Below are 23779 nucleotides of genomic sequence, written 5' to 3'. Positions count from 1 at the left end.
TTATTATTATTATTATTATTATTATTATTATTATTATTATTATTATTATTATTATTATTATTATTATATTATTATTATTATTATTATTATTATTATTATTATTATTATTATTATTATTATTATTATTATTATTATTATTATTATTATTATTATTATTATTATTATTATTATTATTATTATTATTATTATTATTATTATTATCCTCATCGATGGGTAGTCCATCCGTCGGGGGATGTTTCACCCGTCGATTGATGTTTTTTCATCCATCTCCTGGTGATGCATCCGCCGATTGATTTACCTGGCCGCGGTGATGGGGCCTAGAGGTGGAAACGTTGGGACTTTCGCGCTCTCCCCCCCGGGGAGGGGCATCTTCTCGGTTTTCCCCTGGACTTGAGGATGTCGATTCTCGATAAAGATGAGTTTCCCTTCCGTCTGACTCGTGATCCCGTTAAGTCGGGCTATCCGGAGCTTGGAGTTTGGGGCGTCAATACGTTGACGTACTCGGAGTCGGTTTTCGTATTGATTCTTTTCCTTTGGGGGGGGCAGGGCATGTGTCGCTCAACTGGCGGGGCAGCCCGTATATTCTTTCGCGATTTCACCTTGACCAAGAGACTATCCAACACTTACACTTACTCGAAAATACTCTTACACACACATGACTGACCCATGTAACACATGAGACGCATGTGTTGCATATAAGACAGACATAAATACACTTCCATGCACAAACCTCCGCGCACCCTGCCTCACGGGGCACACAGTGTGCCTTTTTCTGAAAATCTGTTCAAAACCTAGTATCTCTTGAAGGAATTAACGAAATTTCATGGTTTTGGGACGAAAATAAAGCTTAATAAATGCAGAATACAGGAAAATTATACAAAAACAATGTTAACAAATTTTAAGGTTAAGAAGCAGCGTCAAAAGTCAGAAATTCCGTCAAAAAAATCACAAATCTTAGTCTGTAAGCCATAATAATAACTCAAATTAGGTAATATTACATATTTTAAAGGTTTTTGGGTCGCTAATTACGAATCAGAAGTCCGATTTTAACAATTCAAAATGGCGCATCCTGTATGACAGCTAAATAAAGCAAAATTTTTTAAATAATTTCATTTGAATGACACTGGGTACATAGGGGTTTTTGGGGTCGCTGATGACGAATCTGATGTCAGATTTTCAAAATTCAAAATGTCCGACCTAATATGGCCGACCAAAAATGCAAAAAGTTAATGAATTTACATGAAACTCGGTATCTAGGGGTTTTTGGGGTCGCTGATGACGAATTTGATGTCAGATTTTCAAAATTTAAAATGGCCGACCCAATATGGCCGACCAAAAATGCAGAAAGTTAATGAATTCAAAATGGCCATATTGGGTCGGCCATTTTGAATTTTGAAAATCTGACATCAGATTCGTCATTAGCGACCCCAAAAACCCCTGGATACCGAGTTTCATGTAAATTCATTAACTTTTTGCATTTTTAATCGGCCATATTGGGTCGGACATTTTGAATTATGAAAATCTGACATCAGATTCGTCATCAGCGACCCCAAAAACCCCTATGTACCCAGTGTCATTCAAATGAAATTATTCAAAAAATTTTGCTTTATTTAGCTGTTATACAGGATCCGCCATTTTGAATTATTAAAATCGGACTTCAGATTCGTAATTAGCGACCCAAAAACCTTCAAAATATGTACTATTACTTAATTTGAGTCATTTTGATGGCTTACAGATTAAGATTTGTGATTTTTTTGACGGAATTTTTGTCTTTTGACGCTGCTTCTTAACCTTAAAATTTGTTAACATTGTTTTTGTATAATTTTCCTGTATTCTGCATTTATTAAGCTTTATTTTCGTCCCAGAACCATGAAATTTCGTTAATTCCTTCAAGAGATACTAGGTTTTGAACAGATTTTTAGAAAAAGGCACACTGTGGGGCAGTACATTGCGGAGTTTACACAACACTTTCATTCACACATCACACACTTATATGCAAGACTGGTTTAGGACCTAAGGGAAGGAACCCCGAAATAAAATACGAATATGAAAAAGTTAACTAAAACAACGGAAATGTTACCACCACAGGGTGTCGGAAGCCCAGGGTCGGCGCTGGAAAGGGGTGTACAAGCAGGCTCCACCACGTCGTCATCGAACTACTGCAATTCCAATTTTGGAATATCACTTATTCCCACATCTGTAAGTGAAACTGGTGAAAAACAAACAGAGAGAGACTCTGTTATAAATGGAGTTTTATTAAAAATGACTAATGTTCTAGCACAGATGAGCAAAGCCATGGAAACCCAGAAGAATGTATCCAGAGATATCAAAACTGGTGTCCCAGCTTTAAAAGTTTATGTAGGTATGATCAAAGCAGAACGCGATAAATCCAGGAAACTTGTTATTGAAGAACAAAACAGAATGCAAAGCACACCTGATGAAGGCAAGGGAACGCCTAAGCCAAAACCACAAAAAAGAAGTGCAACGAGCCCACTAGAAAATGCAACAACTGATCACTCAGGAAAAAGAGTAAAAGAAACGTTAAAGGAAGGATGGATTAACGTAACACCAAGAAGAAGGAAAGAAGGATCTTTGGTATCAACACATTCCGGACCTGGAAATCCTGAATACAATGCAAAAAAGAAAGCTGCGAGAACTAGAACGCAAGCTCTGATTATAAAACCTTCTAAAGGAAAGTCGTATGGAGAGATTCTAACTAAATTTCGACAAGCGATTAACCCCGCAGATACGGATACAGAGATCAAAATCATCCGTAGATCGAAAACTGGAGATATTATAGTGGAATTGAATAGCACGTCAGGCATCAAAGAAGAGTTTACAAAAGGTATACAAAAGGCGGTAGGAGACACAGCAATTGTGGAAAGTAGAGTTCCAAAAACTACCTTGGAGATCAGAGATCTAGACTCACTAACTACGGAAGCAGAAGTAGCCACGGCTCTGAAGAAACAGATTGGTGAAGAAACCGGTGAAATTAAGATAAGGTTGACTAAACCAAATAAAAGTGAACTTATCATGGCTATAGTAGAAGTGGAAGAAAGAGTTGTACCTGAATTACTCAAAATCGCGCGCATTAAAATTGGGTGGGTTAACTGTCGTATGAGACTTAGAGCTGTGGTGACACGTTGCTACAAGTGTCTAGGATTTGGACATCAATCAAACGAATGCAAAGGTACTGACAGGAAAGAAGCTTGTTACAAGTGTGGGCAGAAAGATCATAAAGTCTCTGCCTGTCCAAATGAGGCAAAATGCTTTCTTTGCCAGGAAAACGGTGAAGAAGATATAAATCATAGTGCAGGATCAGGTTTATGCAAAGCCTTTACCCAAGAGCTTGAAAAAGCGAAACAGAAGCTAAAGTGTTGAGAATAATGCAAGGAAATACTCATAGGAGTAAAACAGCACGGGAAATACTAGCACAGTTAATCCTAGAGAAGGAGACTGACTTATTAATTATAAGTGAACAATACCAAAACGAAAGCTCCCCAGGATGGTACTCAGATAAAAATGGTACAGCTGCAATATGGGTGTATAATCACACGAAGTTTAAAGTGAGAGAACACGGAAATGGAGACGGCTTTGTATGGGTAAGAAATGAAATGGTAACCGTGATAAGCTGCTACTTCACCCCTAACGAACCCATCTCTAATTTTGAGATTAAACTAAATGAATTGGAAGAAACCGTAAGAAATACAAATGGAAATATAGTTATAGCAGGAGATGTTAACGCTAAAGCACCTGAATGGGGAATGGACTACAAAGATCCGAGAGGAAGACGTATCACTGAAATGATAGCCAGACTTAACCTGGTCGTCCTAAATAGAGAGAAAATACCAACATTTCGAAGAACAGGCAACAAGGAAACAATCCCAGACATCTCTTTAGCAACAGAATGTATAGCAAAGAACATCGAAGATTGGAGGGTGATTGAAGATTTCACGGCCAGTGATCATCAATATATTACCTTCAAAATCCTTGAACCAAGGCAATCGGCTAAAACGAAGTTGACTAAAACAGGAAAATGGAACTGTGCAAAACTAAAACCTGAAATCCTTATCTCAGTTATTTCCCTTGGACAACACGCAATTAATAAGGAAATCGAACGAAATAAAAGTGTAGAGAGCATAGTTAAGTCTAGTATGAAATTACTAAAGTCAGCATGCGATTTGTCTATGCCAAAAAGGAAGAAAACAGTGATTAAGAAGGCAGTTTACTGGTGGACTCAAGAAATTTCTGATCTTCGAGCAGAGTGCCTGCGTCTGCGGAGGAAAGCACAGAGAGTGAAGAGAAACAAACCGGATGAAATACTCTGCAGAAGAATAGAATATAAAGCCACAAAAAAACTATTAGGGAAAACTATAAAAGCAAGAAAGAAACACTGCTGGAAATCTCTTATTGCAGAAGTTGACACAAACCCCTGGGGATTAGGTTACAAATTGGTGACAAATAAACTTGGAAAATTTAGAGGCCAAGAAGTGAAGAGCACTGAAGAAATGTTACATATAGTAAATACCCTTTTCCCAACTCATGAAACGCGAGACACAAAATTAAAAATACTCTCAAATGAAGAAGTCAAACTGTTTAATGAAGAAGAACTGAGAAAAGCAGCAAAAACCCTAAAGTTGAAAAATGCGCCTGGGCCAGACGGAATACCAGGGGAAGTACTCAGGATATTAGCGAAATCCTGTCCACAATTCCTACTTAGTATGTACAACATATGCCTTAGGAATGGTATCTTCCCAAAGAGATGGAAAATTCAACGCCTTGTTCTAATAAGCAAGGGCAAAGGAGATCTATCGGACCCATCTGCATATAGACCACTCGGAATGCTGGATACAACAGGAAAATTGTTCGAAAAACTAATCAAGCTGCGTTTGCAGGAAGCAATCAAGGTTTCTGGAGACCTTTCAGAACGGCAGTTTGGTTTTAGAAGAGGACGCTCAACGATAGATGCAATAAAGGAAGTGATGAAAATAGCAGATAAAACCAGACAAGGAAATCATTACTCGAGACCTTTAGCACTATTGGTTACACTTGACGTGAAGAATGCTTTTAACTCTGCTAATTGGAGTGATATCATAAATGCCCTAGAAAGAGATTTTCACGTACCACAGTATCTCATGTGTATTGTTGAGGATTATCTGAAAGACAGAGAGCTGATTTACGATAGCCTTGAGGGACCCCAAAAAAGAAAGCTGACTGCGGGAGTGGCTCAGGGATCTGTCTTAGGACCCGAGCTGTGGAACGCATCGTATGACGGAATATTGCGACTGGAACTACCCGAAAATGTTACTTTAATTGGATACGCTGATGATATTGTCGTGTTGATACTGACAAAAGACCTGGATCAAGCTCAGCTGGACCTTCAACTAGTTATGAAACGCATAGACATCTGGATAAGGGATCTCTCATTGAGCCTTGGCCTAAAAAAGACGGAAGTAACAATATTAACAACGAAAAGAATAGACACACTTGTGCCAATACAAATAGATAGCGAAACAATTCAAGCTCAAAGTGCAACGCGGTATCTGGGAATAAAAATTGACTCAAAGCTGTCCTTCTTAGAGCAGATTAAAACGGCGGCGAATAAGGCAGCTACGGTTACGACGAATATGTGCAGGATGATGCCAAATATAGATGGCCCAAGACCAAGCAAAAGAAGACTGTTGCTATCTGTTGCTCAGTCAATTATGCTGTATGGAGCAGAAATTTTTGCGGATTCGCTTAAAAAGGAATACATCAGGAAGCCTATGCTGGATGTCCAAGCCGAAGGAGCACTGAGAATAACATGTTGCTATAGAACTGTCTCAGCTGAGGCAGCTCTAGTTATAGCGGGAATTATTCCTATTGACTTATTGGCAGGAGAGCGAAAATTAATTTACGCAAAAAAAGAAGATGCAGATAGAACCTCATTAAAGAACGAAGCCCCTATGGTAACAATACAACACTGGCAAAGGAGATGGAATGACAGCAAAAAGGGAAGGTGGACTGCCAAACTGATTCAGAATCTAGAGCCCTGGTATAATAGGAGACATGGAGAGGTGAACTTCTACATTACCCAATTTATGACGGGGCACGGATACTTCCGACACTACTTGCACAGAATGGAGAGAATAGAAAGTGGAATGTGTTTATACTGCTTAAACACAAATGATAACGTAAACCACACTTTTTTCGAATGCCAACGGTGGGCAGATAAGAGAGGAAAAATGGAAGCTGAAATAGGGGAGATATTCTCCTTACGGACCGCGGTAAAAGTGATGCTGAGATCGGAGAAAAACTGGAACATTGTAGCACATTTTATACAGAACGTGCTAACGACAAAGAAAATCGAGGACAAAGAAATGTAATAAGTAAAAATCCAAGCTGGTAATTCATAGATGAGCCGAAGTACTGCTAGATGTCGCCTACGACCCTGACTTCGGATGATATGCGAAAGCGGTACCGGGAGTTGAGCGAGGCGTGGAGAAGGGACCTTTTTTTTACATTGACTTTTACTGTAATAACATTGTAAATTACTCTGTATTTTTTGTTGAAACCCTTAATAAAAAAATTATTATTATTATTATTATCCCACATAGCACAATAGTATGAGGTAAGGTTATGTTGAGTACTAATCGTAAGGCTCATAAGGTTACACGATATTGCTGTGGTAGACCTGAGGTGAACTAAAAACTTCCGCCATGGAGGTAAGGTTACATGTTAGGGTGTGGTGACTATATATGATAAGGCCATGGTAACCTTACACGTTAAGGTTGAGGTAACGTTACATGTTAAGGTTGAGGTAAGGTTACATGTTAAGGTTGAGGTAACGTTACATGTTAAGGTTGAGGTAAGGTTACATGTCAAGGCTGAGGTAAGGTAATTATTAAGTTGTAAGGTTGAGGTAAGGTTGTGATAAGTTTACCAGTTATAGAAAATATTGAAAAAATAATTAATAAATAAATATTCAATTAAAATGTTAAGTTTGTTGCTCTTCTCTATTTTGGAAACCTGACATGAAGCAGAAAATTTTGAAAACAAATTTGGGGGGACTGGGATTCGAACCCGGGATCGGCGCGCATAAACCTATCATTCTAACTAACTGAGCTAAGTAGAGAACTGGCAGAAGGAAAATTAATGTTGCCTTTAAGGAGTTAATCATCTTCTTGGTTCACCTTAAAGGCAACATTAATTTTTCTTCTGCCAGTTCTCTACTTAGCTCAGTTAGTTAGAATGATAGGTTTATGCGCGTCGATCTCGGGTTCGAATCCCAGTCCCCCCAAATTTGTTTTCAAAATTTTCTGCTTCATGTCAGGTTTCCAAAATAGAGAAGAGCAACAAACTTAACATTTTAATTGAATATTTATTTATTAATTATTTTTTCAATATTTTCTATAACTGGTAAACTTATCACAACCTTACCTCAACCTTACAACTTAATAATTACCTTACCTCAGCCTTGACATGTAACCTTACCTCAACCTTAACATGTAACGTTACCTCAACCTTAACATGTAACCTTACCTCAACCTTAACATGTAACGTTACCTCAACCTTAACGTGTAAGGTTACCATGGCCTTATCATATATAGTCACCACACCCTAACATGTAACCTCACCTCCATGGCGGAAGTTTTTAGTTCACCTTAGGTCTACCACAGCAATATCGTGTAACCTTATGTGCCTTACGATTAGTATTCAACATAACCTTACCTCATACTATTGTGCTATGTGGGATTATTATTATTATTATTATTATTATTATTATTATTATTATTATTATTATTATTATTAGTATTATACTTTAAATTACTTTTATAAAAAAATGATATCAAAAATTGATTTTAATGTTTAAAGTTCGGGGTCACCGAATTTAAACTTGTAATCAAACCTGATATTATTTTGACAATGACAAATGATAAAATATTCTTAAAAAAGCACTAGACGGAGGTTTGATATTTAACACTCCCTTTTTACTTAGCTTATTTTAATTTCACTTTTCGTTAATTCACTTTATCAACACAATGTATTCTTAACTGATTATCTTTTCTTTAATTTCCTTTTTTTTATTTTTTTAAATAGTATTTCACTTAGTATTCACTTTTAGTATTTATATTCTTTTAAATTATTTATTTCTTTAAATTCGCGTAAAATATTAGAAATTCCCAATTCAATTCACTTTATTTAATCAATTAAAACAATTCAAAATCAACCCTTATTTCTGGGGACGAAAAATATAAACCTCCGCCTTTTGCGGGAAATAAAACAAATAAAATATATCAAACATCCGCCTTGCGGGAAATGATAATTAAAACTCGTCGATTATTCCACCTGTGATTTTGGTCACACCCTGGAAATCGGTTCAGAATCGGTAAAGTGAGGGATTCCGTTGCACACGGCCCCTCGAACTTATTGTTACTAGGCAAGCTTTTTGCAAGCTAGCAAATTCTTTAAAAGTGGCGTGATAGAGTTCGATGTTCTCTTTTCTATATTGCCAATGTGTAGGTATTTTCTTTTCCTTGGTATTTTACCAATACATTTAAAAGTCTTTCCTGTGAAATTGTTTTTTTGATGATTCTGACAATTTCTAATAGATGTTGAAAGATTTTATATTCTTTAAAATTATAATATTTTGTAATTTTTAAAATATTATTCTGATAATATTAAAAAGGTAAAAAAAAGCAATTGAAGTTAGGTTGCTTATTTTTAATGTAGGTTAATGATTCGAGATTAATTAATAAATCGTTAATTGTTGAGTTGATTAATAGTAAAGAAAATACATCTTTTCTATTAATTGTGTGAAAAGTACTTAATTCTAAAACAATAATAATTTCCAAATTTCCTTTGAAGTTATATAATATAAAAGTTGTCTTATTTCTAAATGAAAATAAAAATAAAAATCGTTACGAGTTTAAACGTAATAGGTGACCAGCATTTTTCAAGTACAGTTCGCCAGAAATGCAGAAATTAAATTCATTTACATTTATTATAAGATTATCTGTTTCCCAAAAGAAGGATTTTTTTTATGCAAAAATTTTTTTTCTACAACTGAAAATGGATCTTTATTTTTTAGCGAAAATTATACTCTCGACTTTCATAGGTCGCTATTTTGTCAAATATGTATTTTTTTAAATCCTTCGTTTGGGAACTACTTAATCTTATAATAAATGGAAATCAATATTTCATTTTTGCATTTCTACTTGTGCAATGCTTGTCACTGGAATTCTTGTTTTTTTCTAAGGCATTACTTCAATGGCTCATATCAGAACTCCAACATGAGGTTCATTATTTAAATTAATTTTTTAATAATATTTTATTAAGTTTAAATTTTTGGAAAAATTTATTTATAATCTACGAAGATTTATCTATCTTTATATAATCTTCTAATGCTGATATTTAAAGTTCTTCCTATTTAAAAAACATATTTTATTTTGTCATCGAATTTTGGTTAAACAGATTGTATATTTTATAATTATATTTTAACGTAATTAAATAATTTCAACATATTTATGATATATATCAAATTAAAGTTTAGAATATAACGTTTATTTTTTACTTATATTTGTTTAAAATGTGATATAAAAAGTTATTGAAATTATTAATTAAAATAGTATTATCAATGAAAGTAAAAATTCAATTCATCTCCGAAGCCTCGTTTTCTATATAATAACATCATATTTTTCAACGTTTTAAACATAATAGTAAAAATATTTGATGATTAAAACTAAAAATATTGTTTAAAAAATTGTAATATTTTTAAAATTAGAAAAAACAAGAAGTTTTTCATTAAATTATCAATTTATCTCCGAAGCTTTTTTTTATATTTGATAGGCGTTTTCTTTTGTTTTTAATTTTTTAATCATTGTTTTGAAATATTTAACCCTCAAATTAAATTATTAATTTAATAAAAATAAAATATACAAGCAAAAAGTGCAATAAATTAAAACATAACAATTTATTATTTAAAAAAAAATATTCCTACCGAGTTTTTTTACAAAATAATTAATTTAAAAGTTATAATTAATTATACTTAACCTCTAGAACACATGGTAATAAAATCTTCCTGGAGGTCTTATTTCTGAATATTAATTTTGCGCAACTTATATTTTTATCTTTCAACATCTTCTAAACTTATTTATGAAAAAAAGTTAAAAAAAAAGAATAAATTTGATTTTTTTGGAATTCAACCAAAATAGGGTCCCTTTTAGGAGAATCACCCATATACACACTGTAAAAAATTTCGGAATTTTTTCCGATAAAAAACTAGGATATTTTTCCGAAATTAGGTGGAAATTACGGTTTTCCAATATTTAGTAGGAAATATTTCCGAAATCAGTAGGAGGAATACTTTTTCCACAGAAAAATGGAAATTCTTCCTCAATATTCGGAAAATTTTCCGAAAATGATGGATTTTTTCCCAATATTTGTCGGAAATATTTCCGAGGAAAGATGGAAAAATGTTTCTTCCACAGTAAAACGGAAACTATTTCTCAATATTCAGGGAATTTTCCGGACCTTACGGATTTCTTTCCAATATTTACAGGAAATATTTTCAAGGAAAGTAGGAAAAATATTTCTTCCATAGTAAAACTATATATAAAGTATATCAATAAATTATTTTTTCACATTTAATTTATAATTATTAGTTAAAGTTTTTTTCACTAACTACTAAAGAAAAAAATCCGATATGTGTATTTATATAGGGGAGAGTCTCCAGTTGTGAGACGGGTTTTATTTTTGACCCGTAAATTGTAAACGGGTAAACGATATTGTAAATAAAATACACCGTTCGAAAGGTAACAGAAATGCTCAACTTTTATTAGAAGAAAGTATAGTGTTTCGATGAACTCACAAAATTTTACGATACATTTTCCGAGCATATCGCTTTTTTCAAAAAAAAATGTCTCCAGTTGTGAGACACTAATTAAAAATTGCTAAAATTTAATAAGTTTGACATAAAATGTTATGTTTAGTAGAAATAATTAAATATATTAATAATATATATTATTATATACTAAATAATAATATTTATTCGCCAAAATATGACTATCAAATAAACACAATTTAATAGCTTCAACAAGAGCATTAAAATTGATTTCTTCTGAATCAATTGACTTTTTTCCACTTGAAATGCCCAAAAATACTAGAAAAAAAATCAAAACAACATTTAAATAGTATGCCTGCAAAGTCGTATTTTTTTTGCTGCCCAGATGGGTGTTGACACTGTCTCACAACTGGTGATATGCTGTGTCTCACACCCAAAAATTGGCGCTATTTTGAAAAAGGAAAATTAAATTATTTTCAACCGTAGATTGGAACAATGCAATATTGCATCACAAAATATAAGGAAAACACTAAATGAAAATGGATTACATTTACCTTTTCCAATTAATTAACTTGGAAAAAAAGTACTTTGCATTTATTGAAAAAACACTTTTTAGTCGATTATCACACACAGTGTTGGTATTTCACAAAAACAGTTTATATATCCGCTTCGGCGTACACGAAAAAGTTGGCTCATATAAAAAGAAATGTTTTTATATAAACCAATCGGCTTTTTCATCTTGCATGTTAAAAAAATTGACTGTCTCACAACTAGAGGTGTCTCACAACTGGAGACTCTCCCCTACTACTCTTTAAATCTCAAAAAGTGAAAATTCACTTAGAATACATCAAAAGTATTCTACGTAAGATAATAAGTGTGTATATACATATATTTAAAAATAAATGAAAAATCATTTATAAATAAGCCTACATACACGTACTTTTTTGCGTGAAAGACTTTTGACGTAACTTTTCTAAGCGAATTTTCACTTACTTAAATTTAAAGAGTAATAATTAGTTTATTTTTACTGATTAAAATTTAAAAACTGATAGATTAGAAAAATAATTTTTCTACAAAATTGTGTCTGTGTATGAAGTAAGTAGTTCTTAAATATTCCTCAAAAATCTAAATACATATCATAAATTTAACGGAAATGTGAAAAGAAAAAAGTTAACAATACTATGAATCGGTTGGTCAACAGTTTTAAAGAGATTGAATCTTTCGAAATTCCATAGAAGTTAGAAAGAACAGATTTTACTCCACATGTTTCTTAAAACTGATACTTTGCAGCAGATTCTTATAGCCTCCCTTGGTCGAGCGCGTCTAGGCGCGCGCTGCCAATGGTTGAAGGCTCCATTAAAAAAAAACCTTAAGCACAGACAGCACTATAAGGCTGAAAGTTCAAATCGTGGTAGATTGATAAATAGATACTTCCGTAAAAATGTAAATAATAATTTTTTTACATTCTCATCACATGAGAAAGTATTAGTTTTCGTCGAAAATTGACTTTTGCTAATTTTATGAAATCTTTACGTTTTGGGTTCCCCTGAACCCGAAAAACATGGTCCGGCGAGTCCGTCTGTCTGTCTGTATGTACGTCTGTAGACCAAAATGTTGTTGACACAATAACTTTTGAAAATCTTATCTGATCGTTTTTAAATTTAACACACCTTAAGCTGGTGTAAAATGAAGGTTAAGTTCGTTAACCAGCCATTTTCGTTGAAAACTACAAAAACTACAGTAGTTTCAAAATTTTGAAAACTCAATTTTTTCAAATTTCAAAATTTTTAACTTTATATTATTTTATATTAGGAAAATACAAACAGCTTTTCTCTGCAACATTTTTTCATAAAAACTCAATTTTCGAAGTTATAGTCTCTTAAATGGTTAAATGGTATATATGTTCTACCCCTCGAATAACATTGAATCTCATTGGAAGTATACTCAGTAGTTATTATTATTTTATTACTTTTCTCATGTAAAGCACCTAAAAACTAGGGTTATTTTTAAATTTTGCAAATAATTAAGTTGTTCATAGAAACATGATGATATTTTATGATTTGATCAATTTGAGCAGCAGTTTATACAACTAATTGTTATTTTCAAATGAAGGGCTGGCCGAATAAGGGGACGAATGCGTGGTTGAAAGGGATAATACTAGTCAAGTAGCAGTGAGCGGCTTATCTCGCAATTATCAGCAAACAAAAATATGTGATGAGAATGTAATCCTTAAAGTCGTAGTAACTTTAAGAAAAAATAATTCCATGAAACGTATAATAGAAAAAAAGTCTGTATTTTTTCAGAAAAAATTCCGAAAAATTTTTTACAGTGTATATAATGTTATAATAAATGTAAATCAATTTAATTTCTGCATTTCTGGCGAACTATGCTTGAGAAATGCTGGTCACCGGAATTCATTTTTTATTTTATTCTGATTTTAGGTAATAAATAGTATTTTATTAAAAAACACATGTTTTCTGTCCGTTTTGATCCATGTAAGCCCTGAAAAAATCACTTAATTATCTTTTTAATGTTTACGATTGCATTAGAAAAGCTCGTAATTTGTGAATTTTTAAAAGAATCCAATGTTCAATTCTCTTTATTAATTATTAATATTACTTTTATTAATATTATTTTATTATTTTTATAAATTATTTATTAATTATATTATTATTTTTAAACTAGGTACTTTATTTAATATTGAAGTGAAAGCACAATAGCGAACGTGAGAGCCTAAGTGGTAAAACTATTTCCCAGCCAATTAATTGGATTACTCGTATAATGCCAAGTCTGCAAACAGACTATTATGCAGGTTTTACCATTTAAAGTGTCACTTGCGTAATCACCCTAATAACGATTTATAGTCCATAGTATAAACTATATAGAAACCTGTAATATTGTATCGTTCTTGAACCAATTTCAATTTGATCAATTAAGAAATTCCGTCACTCTGATTCTATTTTTAGGCACATATACCAAATTAATAAAAGAATATCGCAAATTTTTGAAGGTGAAAAAGTCTCTTTTTAATTTTAATCATATGTCATAAATTTTTCGTTTACGCTCTAATTATTTGAGAAATATCAGAAGTATAATGCATTGCGTTTGAATCGCGAAATAATTTCGCTGCATGAGCGGATATGTGATGTAGACACGTGACAACATTTGAAGCACGTTCAATGACATGAAAGCGCTCTCGAAGGAAACTGATAGCCTGTTATATCTCGACGAATAAGACACACCTACCAGTGACTACTTTGGCAAACGCTTGCACGCAATGCATTAACTGTTTACGTTACCTGCAAATCATTCCAAGCGTAACTAACCATTACTAACGTAAAGGAAATTCAACATATTTCGCAAAGTGTGTTATGACAGTATAAGCATACAATCCAATACTGCAAATTATAGTGACCCCGGAACAAGATAGATCAAGGGAACCCATTTTTTTGAATAAAAACAATTTGAAATCATTCTTAAATTCAAGCAATCTTAACATATAATTGAAATTAAAATTTTTTATTTGGCTCAAATATTTTTACTTTTTTGTACTCTTTGAAAAAGAGGCTTGCGATTTTTTCAAGTTTTTTTTATTAAACCGTCACGTCTTGTTTTTATAGTAATGCTGTGCTGCACCAAGCTTGGTACTATCCAATTTTTCTAAATACATTTTTTGTCAAGTCGAACATTAATTATTAAATTTCTCTCTGTAACAGATAAGAAAAATTTATATTATTTATTAGTAACAACCTTTTAATTATTAAAATTTCATGTTTATTAAATATTTTAATTATTTATTTTTAAAAATTTATTGTAAAATTTTTAGCAAGTACTTGATAAATGCTTTAAATTTATGAAACAAAAATTTTAATCAATAAAGTTTTATAAAAGTTATATGATTTTGAAAATGGCACATTTGGTCGTCAAAGGGTTAAATTTATGAAACAAAAATTTAAATCGATAAAGTTTTATAAAAGTTATATTATTTTTAAAATGTCCGATTCCAAGACTTTTAATTTTTGGAAGGGACATTTGAGAAAGACTGCCCTATTTTTAACTAAGGGATATTAATATTTATGCAAATTCATTTAAAATGATGCAAGAATTAGAATTGGAAAAAGAAGTAAGAACAAATTGAAGAATGAGTGATATATGTATACGTATCCAATGGATCATACTATTCATGGATTCCATCAGGTGATCCAGGATGAACTGTAAATATGAAACATACTGATGGTGTAACATTATACTCCTTTACAATTTTGTATGTATCGCTTGTCTTACAGAGGAACATTTAATCCATGTTTTCAAATGGATAAATTAACTCATCAATTTATTGTTAATAATTGGTCAAAAGTAGAAGGTGAGCGTTTATAATAAGTCAATAGAAAAATATATTCGACCAGAAAAAATAACCATTTTACTTTCTTCATTTACTGGAGGACCACGTTTTTATCAACAAAAAAAAATGTTTTATGATTGCTATGCAATTAGTTCAAGAATTTAGAAAACCAGATTTATTTATTACAATGATATTTAATCCAAAATGAGCTGAGATTATAAAAATTTTTTGTATGCTGGAAATGCATCTGACCGGTCAGATATTGTTGCCCGGGTTTTTCAACGAATGTAAAAGAGTTAATAAGTGAATTAAAAGATAAACAAATTTTTGTTCAAGTCATTGCTTATGTATATGTAATAGAATTTCAAAAGCGTGGATTGCTTCATGTACATTTAATAATTTTTTTAGATAAGAAACTTCCCAGTGGGCAAAAAACCATAATTGTTTTAAAAACGTTTCAAAAATGTTTTTAAAACGTTTCATGGCTGTCAAATAACGTCCCAAAAACGTTATATGTTTAAAAAACGTTTTAAAAGCAATGGAACGTTTTTGGAACATTATTTGGCAGACATGAAACGTTCTAAAAACGTTTTTGGAACGTTTTTAAAACAATGATGGTTTTTTGCCCACTGGGTTGCGATTCGTGATGCAGAAACTGTGGCTAAAATAATATGTGTACAAATTCCTTATGAAATAAGTAATCCAAAACTTTTTAAAATTGTAAATCAGTTTCATGTTCATGGCCTATGTCAAAAGCAAAATATAAATTCTCCTTGTATGAATTCTCAAATAAAATTATGCATAAAAATTATCCTAAACCGTTTTATCAAAAAACAAATTATGAATTAAACAATTATCCAGAATACAGACGGAGAAATGATAGCAAAAAGAATATTTTTTATAATAGAGATGGGCAAGGCTCACCTGAAAAAAATCGTTTGGATTTTCTCATAGACTTTTCAGGTAGAAATCCATATGGAGATTTGAAACTATCCACATGAAATCCGCATGGATTGACATGTGGATTTCCGCATGGATTTTTTTATATTTTAAATAAACACAAAATATGAACGAAAACCTCTTTAAAAATGCAGAAAGTAGTGAGTGAGACCCCTTTGGGTTCTCAGAATTCGAATTTGATGTTTATTTCTGAAAATATTTAAAAATTGACAAAATAGAAAGTTTCCATGTGGATTTCCATGTGAATTATTTCAAATCTCCGCATGGATTTCTGCGTAAATTTCCTTGTGGAAAGTCCAGACGGACTTTTTCAGTTGGGGGGACATAATTGTGGAATAGTAGGTTCTAAAGATGATAATCAGATAATGAATTATGATGAAATTCAACATTACTTAAACACTAGGGTGGTCCAAAAATACTTGGGAAAAAAGTAAAATCGTAATTTTAATGCTCTCACCCCCTAGGATTGTTCTATATGAAGCAAAAAATACCCCTATTTTTTTGAAAATAAAAAAATATTTAGAGGTCGCTCAAAGAGCTCAAACTTTCCCATGTAAAATGCATAGGGAAAAAACACTTTTTCGTAGAATTTGTATAGAATTTTTGAAAATCAATATTTTTCATTCAGCAAACTCTGTTTCTCTTTAGAAGACTTTAAAGAATAGTGCTAAATTGTTTATTTTATAATTTTTTTAAATTAACTATTTTTCATAGTGCCCCAAAAAAACCCATAAATTTCCAAATTATAAAAAAATCGTTAAAAAATATTTTTACTATTTTTATCACAGTTTTTTCCTAGATTATGAATAAATAACACAAATATTGATTTTTAAACATTATTCCATGTAATTGCTAATTTGTTTAAACAAATTATTATTGTTTATTTACAACTTTTTATCTAATTAAGATAAAGATTTGAGATTTTTTCTCAATTTTGCGGGGTTGGGACAAGTCACACCCAGAAAGTCTCCCCCGGACAAGTCCTCCCAGGACAAGTCTCCACAGAGACATAACTCCCCATGGGACAAGTCTTCCCATGGACAGCTCCTCCCAGAGGACAAGTCTTCCCAGGGACATCTCTCCCCAAATGATAATATTAAAAGTAAATAATGCCATGGGTGGACAAGTCTCCCCGGGACATCTCTCCCCAGTGAAAAATTGTTTATTAAAACAGTGACAAATTCAGGACAAGTCTCCCCGGGACATCTCTCCCCAGTAAAAATTGTTTATTATAACATTGGCATGTTCAGGACAAGTCTCCCCAGGACAAGTCTCCCCGGGACATCTCTTCCCAGTAAAAATTGTTTATTAAAACGTTGGCACACTCAGGACAAGTCTCCCCAGGACAAGTCTCCCCGGGACATCTCTCCCCAGTAAAAATTGTTTATTAAAACGTTGGCACATTCAGGACAAGTCTCCCCAGGACAAGTCTCCCCGGGACATCTCTCCCCAGTAAAAATTGTTTATTAAAACGTTGGCACATTCAGGACAAGTCTCCCCGGGACATCTCTCCCCAGTAAAAATTGTTTATTAAAACGTTGGCACATTCAGGACAAGTCTCCCCAGGACAAGTCTCCTCGGGACATCTCTCCCCAGTAAAAATTGTTCATTAGAACGTTGGCACATTCAGGACAAGTCTCCCCAGGACAAGTCTCCCCGGGACATCTCTCCCCAGTAAAAATTGTTTATTAAAACGTTGGCATATTCAGGACAAGTCTCCCCAGGACAAGTCTCCCCGGGACATCTCTCCCCAGTAAAAATTGTTTATTAAAACGTTGGCACATTTAGGACAAGTCTCCCCGGGTTATCTCTCCCCAGTAAAAATTGTTTATTAAAACGGTGGCACATTCAGGACAAGTCTCCCCGGGACATCTCTCCCCAGTAAAAATTGTTTATTAAAACGTTGGCACATTCGGGACAAGTCTCCCCGGGACATCTCTCCCCAGTAAAAATTGTTTATTAAAACGGTGGCACATTCAGGACAAGTCTCCCCGGGACATCTCTCCCCAGTAAAAATTGTTTATTAAAACGTTGGCACATTCAGGACAAGTCTCCCCAGGACAAGTCTCCCCGGGACATCTCTCCCCAGTAAAAATTGTTTATTAAAACGTTGGCACATTCAGGACAAGGCTCCCCGGGACATCTCGTCCCAGTAAAAATTGTTTATTAAAACGGTGGCACATTCAGGACAAGTCTCCCAAGGACAAGTCTCCCCGGGACATCTCTCCCCAGTAAAAATTGTTTATTATAACATTGGCATGTTCAGGACAAGTCTCCCCAGGACAAGTCTCCCCGGGACATCTCTCCCCAGTAAAAATTGTTTATTAAAACGTTGGCACATTCAGGACAAGTCTCCCCGGGACATCTCTCCCCAGTAAAAATTGTTTATTAAAACGTTGGCACATTCAGGACAAGTCTCCCCGGGACATCTCTCCGCAGTAAAAATTGTTTATTAAAACGGTGGCACATTCAGGACAAGTCTCCCCGGGACATCTCTCCCCAGTAAAAATTGTTTATTATAACGGTGGCATGTTCAGGACAAGTCTTCCCAGGACATCTCTCCCCAGTAAAAAATTATTTATTAAAACGGTGGCAAAAAATTCAATTTTATATAATAGTTGAAACTCTCCATTTTTTTTTTTAAAAAAGTAAGGTAGAATATTTTCAAAAATTTTAATAATGAAAGTCTTAAAATTAATTTTTTATATATTTCTAAATAATTGTTGAAAGACAACATTTTTACATTTATATAGAATTAAAATATTTCCAAAAAATTGAAATTTGGTAAAATGTTTAAAAAATAATTAAAATTTGATAAAGTCTTTTCAAAATAATTGAGTTTTTAAAAAATATAAAAAAGTATTCAAATTTTTAAAGAATTTTAATTATAAATGATTTCTCCTAAATTTTAATAACTTTTAAAATGTAAATTTTATTAATGTAATGAGATAGGTTGATAAATGAACAACTTGTTTTACATTTATATAGGTTTATATATATTTTTTTCAATACTAATTTTTATTATAAATTTATTTAAAATAAAAGAAATTTATTTTTAAAATAAATTTCAAAAAGTTACAGTTTACAGAGTTAAAGTTTACAGTTTTTAGTTCACTGACCCACATTCTTCTAAAAACACTTTCAATGATATTCTGAAATGAATATGAAATATTTATATTATGTTTGATGTTTTGCACAATGTTTGAAATTTTTATATAGTTTACCATGTAGACGTATTGCCGAAAAACTATTGAACATGACTTCCAGAAAATTTTTTAAGAAGTTTTTTGATAATGATTTTGAAATATGCTGGATAAAATATGTATATAAGAAATATTAAGTTCAAAGTACATAATTCCTGATTCTTTTTAATTTTGGAACTCAATATCCCTGCTGCAGAAAAGCAAAAGAATTTATTATTTTCGCAATATTTAACTTCTACTAAAATCTATTTCATAACAAATATATTTAAATATTTTACTGTATTTGCAGATTAAAATCTTTAAATCGGTCCAAAATTACTGATTTTTGTAGATTTTGGTTCCATGTAATTATTGTGAAACTGACATACTTTTTAATTTTTTTTTCTCCAACAGAGATATTGAGTTGTATTTAATGTTCAACTTTTTTCTATATTTTATTTTAAATGTTAATCGATCTGTTTAAGTTTAAATCTACTACTATTACTACTACTAAATATTGACTTTTGTCTATTATTTTCATTTTTTCATTATCCTAATCATTAAAAAATAATTAACTGATTCAACAAACTCATTTTATTTAAGAAGTTACCTTAAATCAGGTATACCTTCTAAATCAACATAGAAATAGTAACATCCAAAATATTTTAAAAGTATTTTCGACAATCTTTCTACATAGGTACATGCACATTTATCCCAGATAGCACGTTACCTTATGGTAAGCTTACTGTAACCTTGACGTGTAATGCTACTAATATTGCAACGCAAGGTTACAGTAAGTTTACCATAAGGTTACGTGCTATTTGGGAATACTATAAGTATCAACGGTGTTATGAAAAACATGTGTTCCGAAAAGTATGTAATTATATATACTAACTCCTGATTTAGAAAGCGTTTTTGAGCATCAGAAATTTTTTTGTCCCGCTTTCTGTCTTTTTCTTTGACTGGGTGAGACGTTGATTTTCCATTTTTTAAATGTAGGTAATCCTGATAGTGACATGTGATAAGATTGACTAAACATTCTTTAAACAAAAAACAGGTAAGTAATTTTTATAAAGTTTTAATCTGTCAGGTTCGAATTCTTATTTTGTATTTACCAAAAAATGTCCAAACGTTTGGATGAATTCCCCCAAGCCTTTTAGTAAGTTGAGAGTGAAAAGCTTCTACAAGGTTATTGGTCCTAGATGGACAACCAAAAACACAAACTTCGTATTTTTTTGGAAGCCACTGACGATCATAATACCTAAAGAAATTCTTTAATTGTGGATATTTGTTTTCGTATTCGCTTGCAATTTCTTTAATGAAATTTAAACCAGACATAAAACAATGAGCTGGAGCTAAAGGCAAGGTCATCAGTAATCTCAATATTTTATATGGTGCTTTGTGCATTCCAAGCTCTTTCCATTTGACACGCAAAGCCTGCAATATTAAAAATACTTTATGTTAAATTGATGTTCTACAAAGCTGGTTAAAAATTTTATACTTAGAAGCAGTAATTCAGTTTTTAAAATAATGTTAGCGTCTAGACAAGAAGAAATATAAGAAAGCTTACTTTACAATAATGGAACCAACAGCAATGATGATCTGCTTTAACAAAAATTTCTTTAAGAATTTTCAGGATAGCTGACTCATAATCTGACATACGAAAAGTTACATTTTCTACCATATTAGGAGCTAATTTTTTTAACTCTAAAAAAAATTGCTCTGTACATTTTAATAGTTCGACATGTGGTTAAAATGAACACCAATGGAACACCCTGAAAAATAAAAGCTGCTTTTTTAACATGTCTTCAAAAATTTATAAGATCATTTAAGCGACTAATAATAAAAATAATATAGTTATTGTGTAACTAAATCCGTAAAAGGTAGGCAATAGCAGTATTCGTCATATTTTTTATATATATTTAATAATAATATTTCATTTAAAGTCGTATTACAAATATAGTTTTAAACAAAATTAAAGTTTAATTAAATTACCGTGTATACATAATCCTTGTATGAATAGAGTACATTTGATGAAACTTCGGATTACGCGGAATTACCTGAAATATGTGGAAAATATTAAATGTAATGATTTTTAAATATAAGTCTAAAAATCTTAATATGTGACAGGGAAAGTTAAAAGGGACCTACGGTTCGAAAAAATCAATTTTTTATTTAGTGATTCTGATAGAGACAATTTTTTTCTATCAGAATCACAAAATAATAACAGGGTTGCCACGCTTTTACTGATTTCAAATTCCCTGACTTTTCCAGGTTTTCCAGGTTAAAAACTGAATTTTTCCAGGTTTTTAAAACTACATTTATATTTTACAAAATTTTTAACTCAAACCTTTTTGAAATTAAACATTTTATTAAAAATTATTATAAAACATGAAAATATCGATCACTCCGAGTCTTCGATATCTTCATGTTTTATAATAATTAAAAATGTTGGACTGATAAAATCATCATTTTATACCTATTATAAGAATATTGTTACTGTAACTTATTCAAAATTACTTTCATTATTTTAATTCAATTATTGTTTTCCACCATTTTTAACTAAAATTCTCCTTTATAAAGTGTAAATTAATTATTATTAATAATTTCTGAAAAATTTCTTTCAACATTTTCAAATCCTTTTGTTTACAATTCAATTTTACGAAATTTCATCGATTATTCAGGTACTCGGAAATTCTTCAATTAAATATATATTAGAAAATAAAAACCTAAAATAACTTCAAAAAAATTCAATTCAACTTTTACAAAAAAATTAAATCTACACAATTTTAAGTTAAAAGTATGAAAAATTCAAACATTCAAAGATTATAATTTGATACCTGCTTTTTAAAACTCAATTATTATCTAAAGTTTTAACTGAAATTCATATTTGAATCAATTATTATTAGAAAATTCTACGACAATTCAATTATTTAAATACAAAAAAAATAATTTATTGAAGAATTCAATGTTTTTTAAAATTCAACTCTCATTTTTTCGTCTAAAGCATTGAAGAACATTCATGTTTAAGTAAATTTAATAACACATTTCTCTCACGATAAAAAAGAATTATATACATGTAACTAATATGGGTCATTCTACGCGAAACGGACAACCTGAAATGTCTAATGGATTCTACTTATGTTTTAAAATGCTGCTATTTCCATTACAATACATTACAATACCTTCGACCATTTAAAATTAAAAACAATTAAATTTACTATAAACAAATGTAATATTTTTCTTATATTATGCACTTTAATGGAAATAGCAGAATTTTAAAAATAAAGATTTTTGAATTAGAAGTTTTTGGTTGTTTACGCTTCACGTAGAGTACCGACAGAAATTATCAGTACAGTTCCACTCGCATAGCCCAAAAGAATTTTTTAAAATTATGCCAAAATTTAAAAAATTGTCAAAAAAATTTTAATTTTTTTAATTTGCCGATTAGCCTTTGAATCATACATTTTTTAATTTTCTAAGATTTGCTTTTACAAAAAATCGTGATATAAATATTGTTATGTTTTAGGCTATGCGCGGGAAATCGTACACATAATTTACGACGGTAGTATATTACTAAAGATTTATTGTTACTCAAAATTTACAGATACTAAACAACGGAACTGCGACTCCTGCTCGAAGAAACTTCTAATAAATATATTAATGCCATGTGGACATGCCGTCTGCTCAAAATGCACGAAATTAAAATGTTTAATATGCAAAGAGGAGGTAAAGCGCATGATAGATTATGGTAAACATTTATAAAAAAATTGAAACAAACTCTTTTTAAAAAATACATTATGTACCATAAAATTTCTTATATCATCAGAAAAAGAATTTTACTTACTGTTAAAATTGCAAACACAATGTAAATTAACAACGCAAAAAGTTGTAGAAGAAGTGTCTATATCCATATTTCACTCAGATATAAATTAGTCACACTATAACCAAATTAAACCAATTCAATGCATTTATAAAACTACAATGTAAGCTTTTCGTTAGTTACTAAAATAATAAACACGTTTTTACAATTTTAGATTTAATTTTAATTAATAATTAAATAATTAAAATAAACTAATTTAAATAGTTTTAAGGAAAGAAATGATTACTTTTTATATAGATTGTTTATTGTCAATACTCTCCATACGCATATTTTAAAAAAAAAAGTTAAATTCATTAAACATTATTGCAAACAATGCTAATATTAAAAACAAGTGTACTTAAATCAATTAATTGTATGTCAAAAATAAAATGTATTAGATATAAATTTTATATTAATAAATTGAAACATTTGCCAATTCTCAAATATAAAAACTCAACGTCTTTTTCAAATTATTTTCTACTTGTAAGACACGTCCTGTGGAGGCTTATTATATAATAATTTTTACTGGGAAGAGATGTCCTGGGGAGACTTGTCCTGAATATGCCACCGTTTTAATAAACAATTTTTACTGGGGAGAGATGTCCTGGGGA

General features: G+C 31.4%; 1 protein-coding gene across 1 annotated transcript; it reads right to left on the bottom strand.

Moving 5' to 3' along the window:
• Positions 1-19230: 19230 nt before the first annotated feature.
• LOC122499615 lies at positions 19231-21001 on the bottom strand. Its single transcript, XM_043608064.1, has 4 exons — positions 20877-21001; positions 20422-20743; positions 20202-20346; positions 19231-19276 (listed from the first exon to the last, which is right to left on the bottom strand). Exons 1-4 carry the CDS (start codon positions 20988-20990, stop codon positions 19231-19233), a joined length of 627 nt encoding a protein of 208 aa, XP_043463999.1. The 5' UTR covers positions 20991-21001.
• Positions 21002-23779: the final 2778 nt, after the last annotated feature.

This window comes from Leptopilina heterotoma, unplaced genomic scaffold, assembly GCF_015476425.1.
Source record: "Leptopilina heterotoma isolate Lh14 unplaced genomic scaffold, ASM1547642v1 Lhet_17, whole genome shotgun sequence".
NCBI classification, from domain to species: domain Eukaryota; kingdom Metazoa; phylum Arthropoda; class Insecta; order Hymenoptera; family Figitidae; genus Leptopilina; species Leptopilina heterotoma.
The sequence above is the reverse complement of the archived record's forward strand: the minus strand, read 5'-3'. Positions and strand labels throughout refer to the sequence as shown.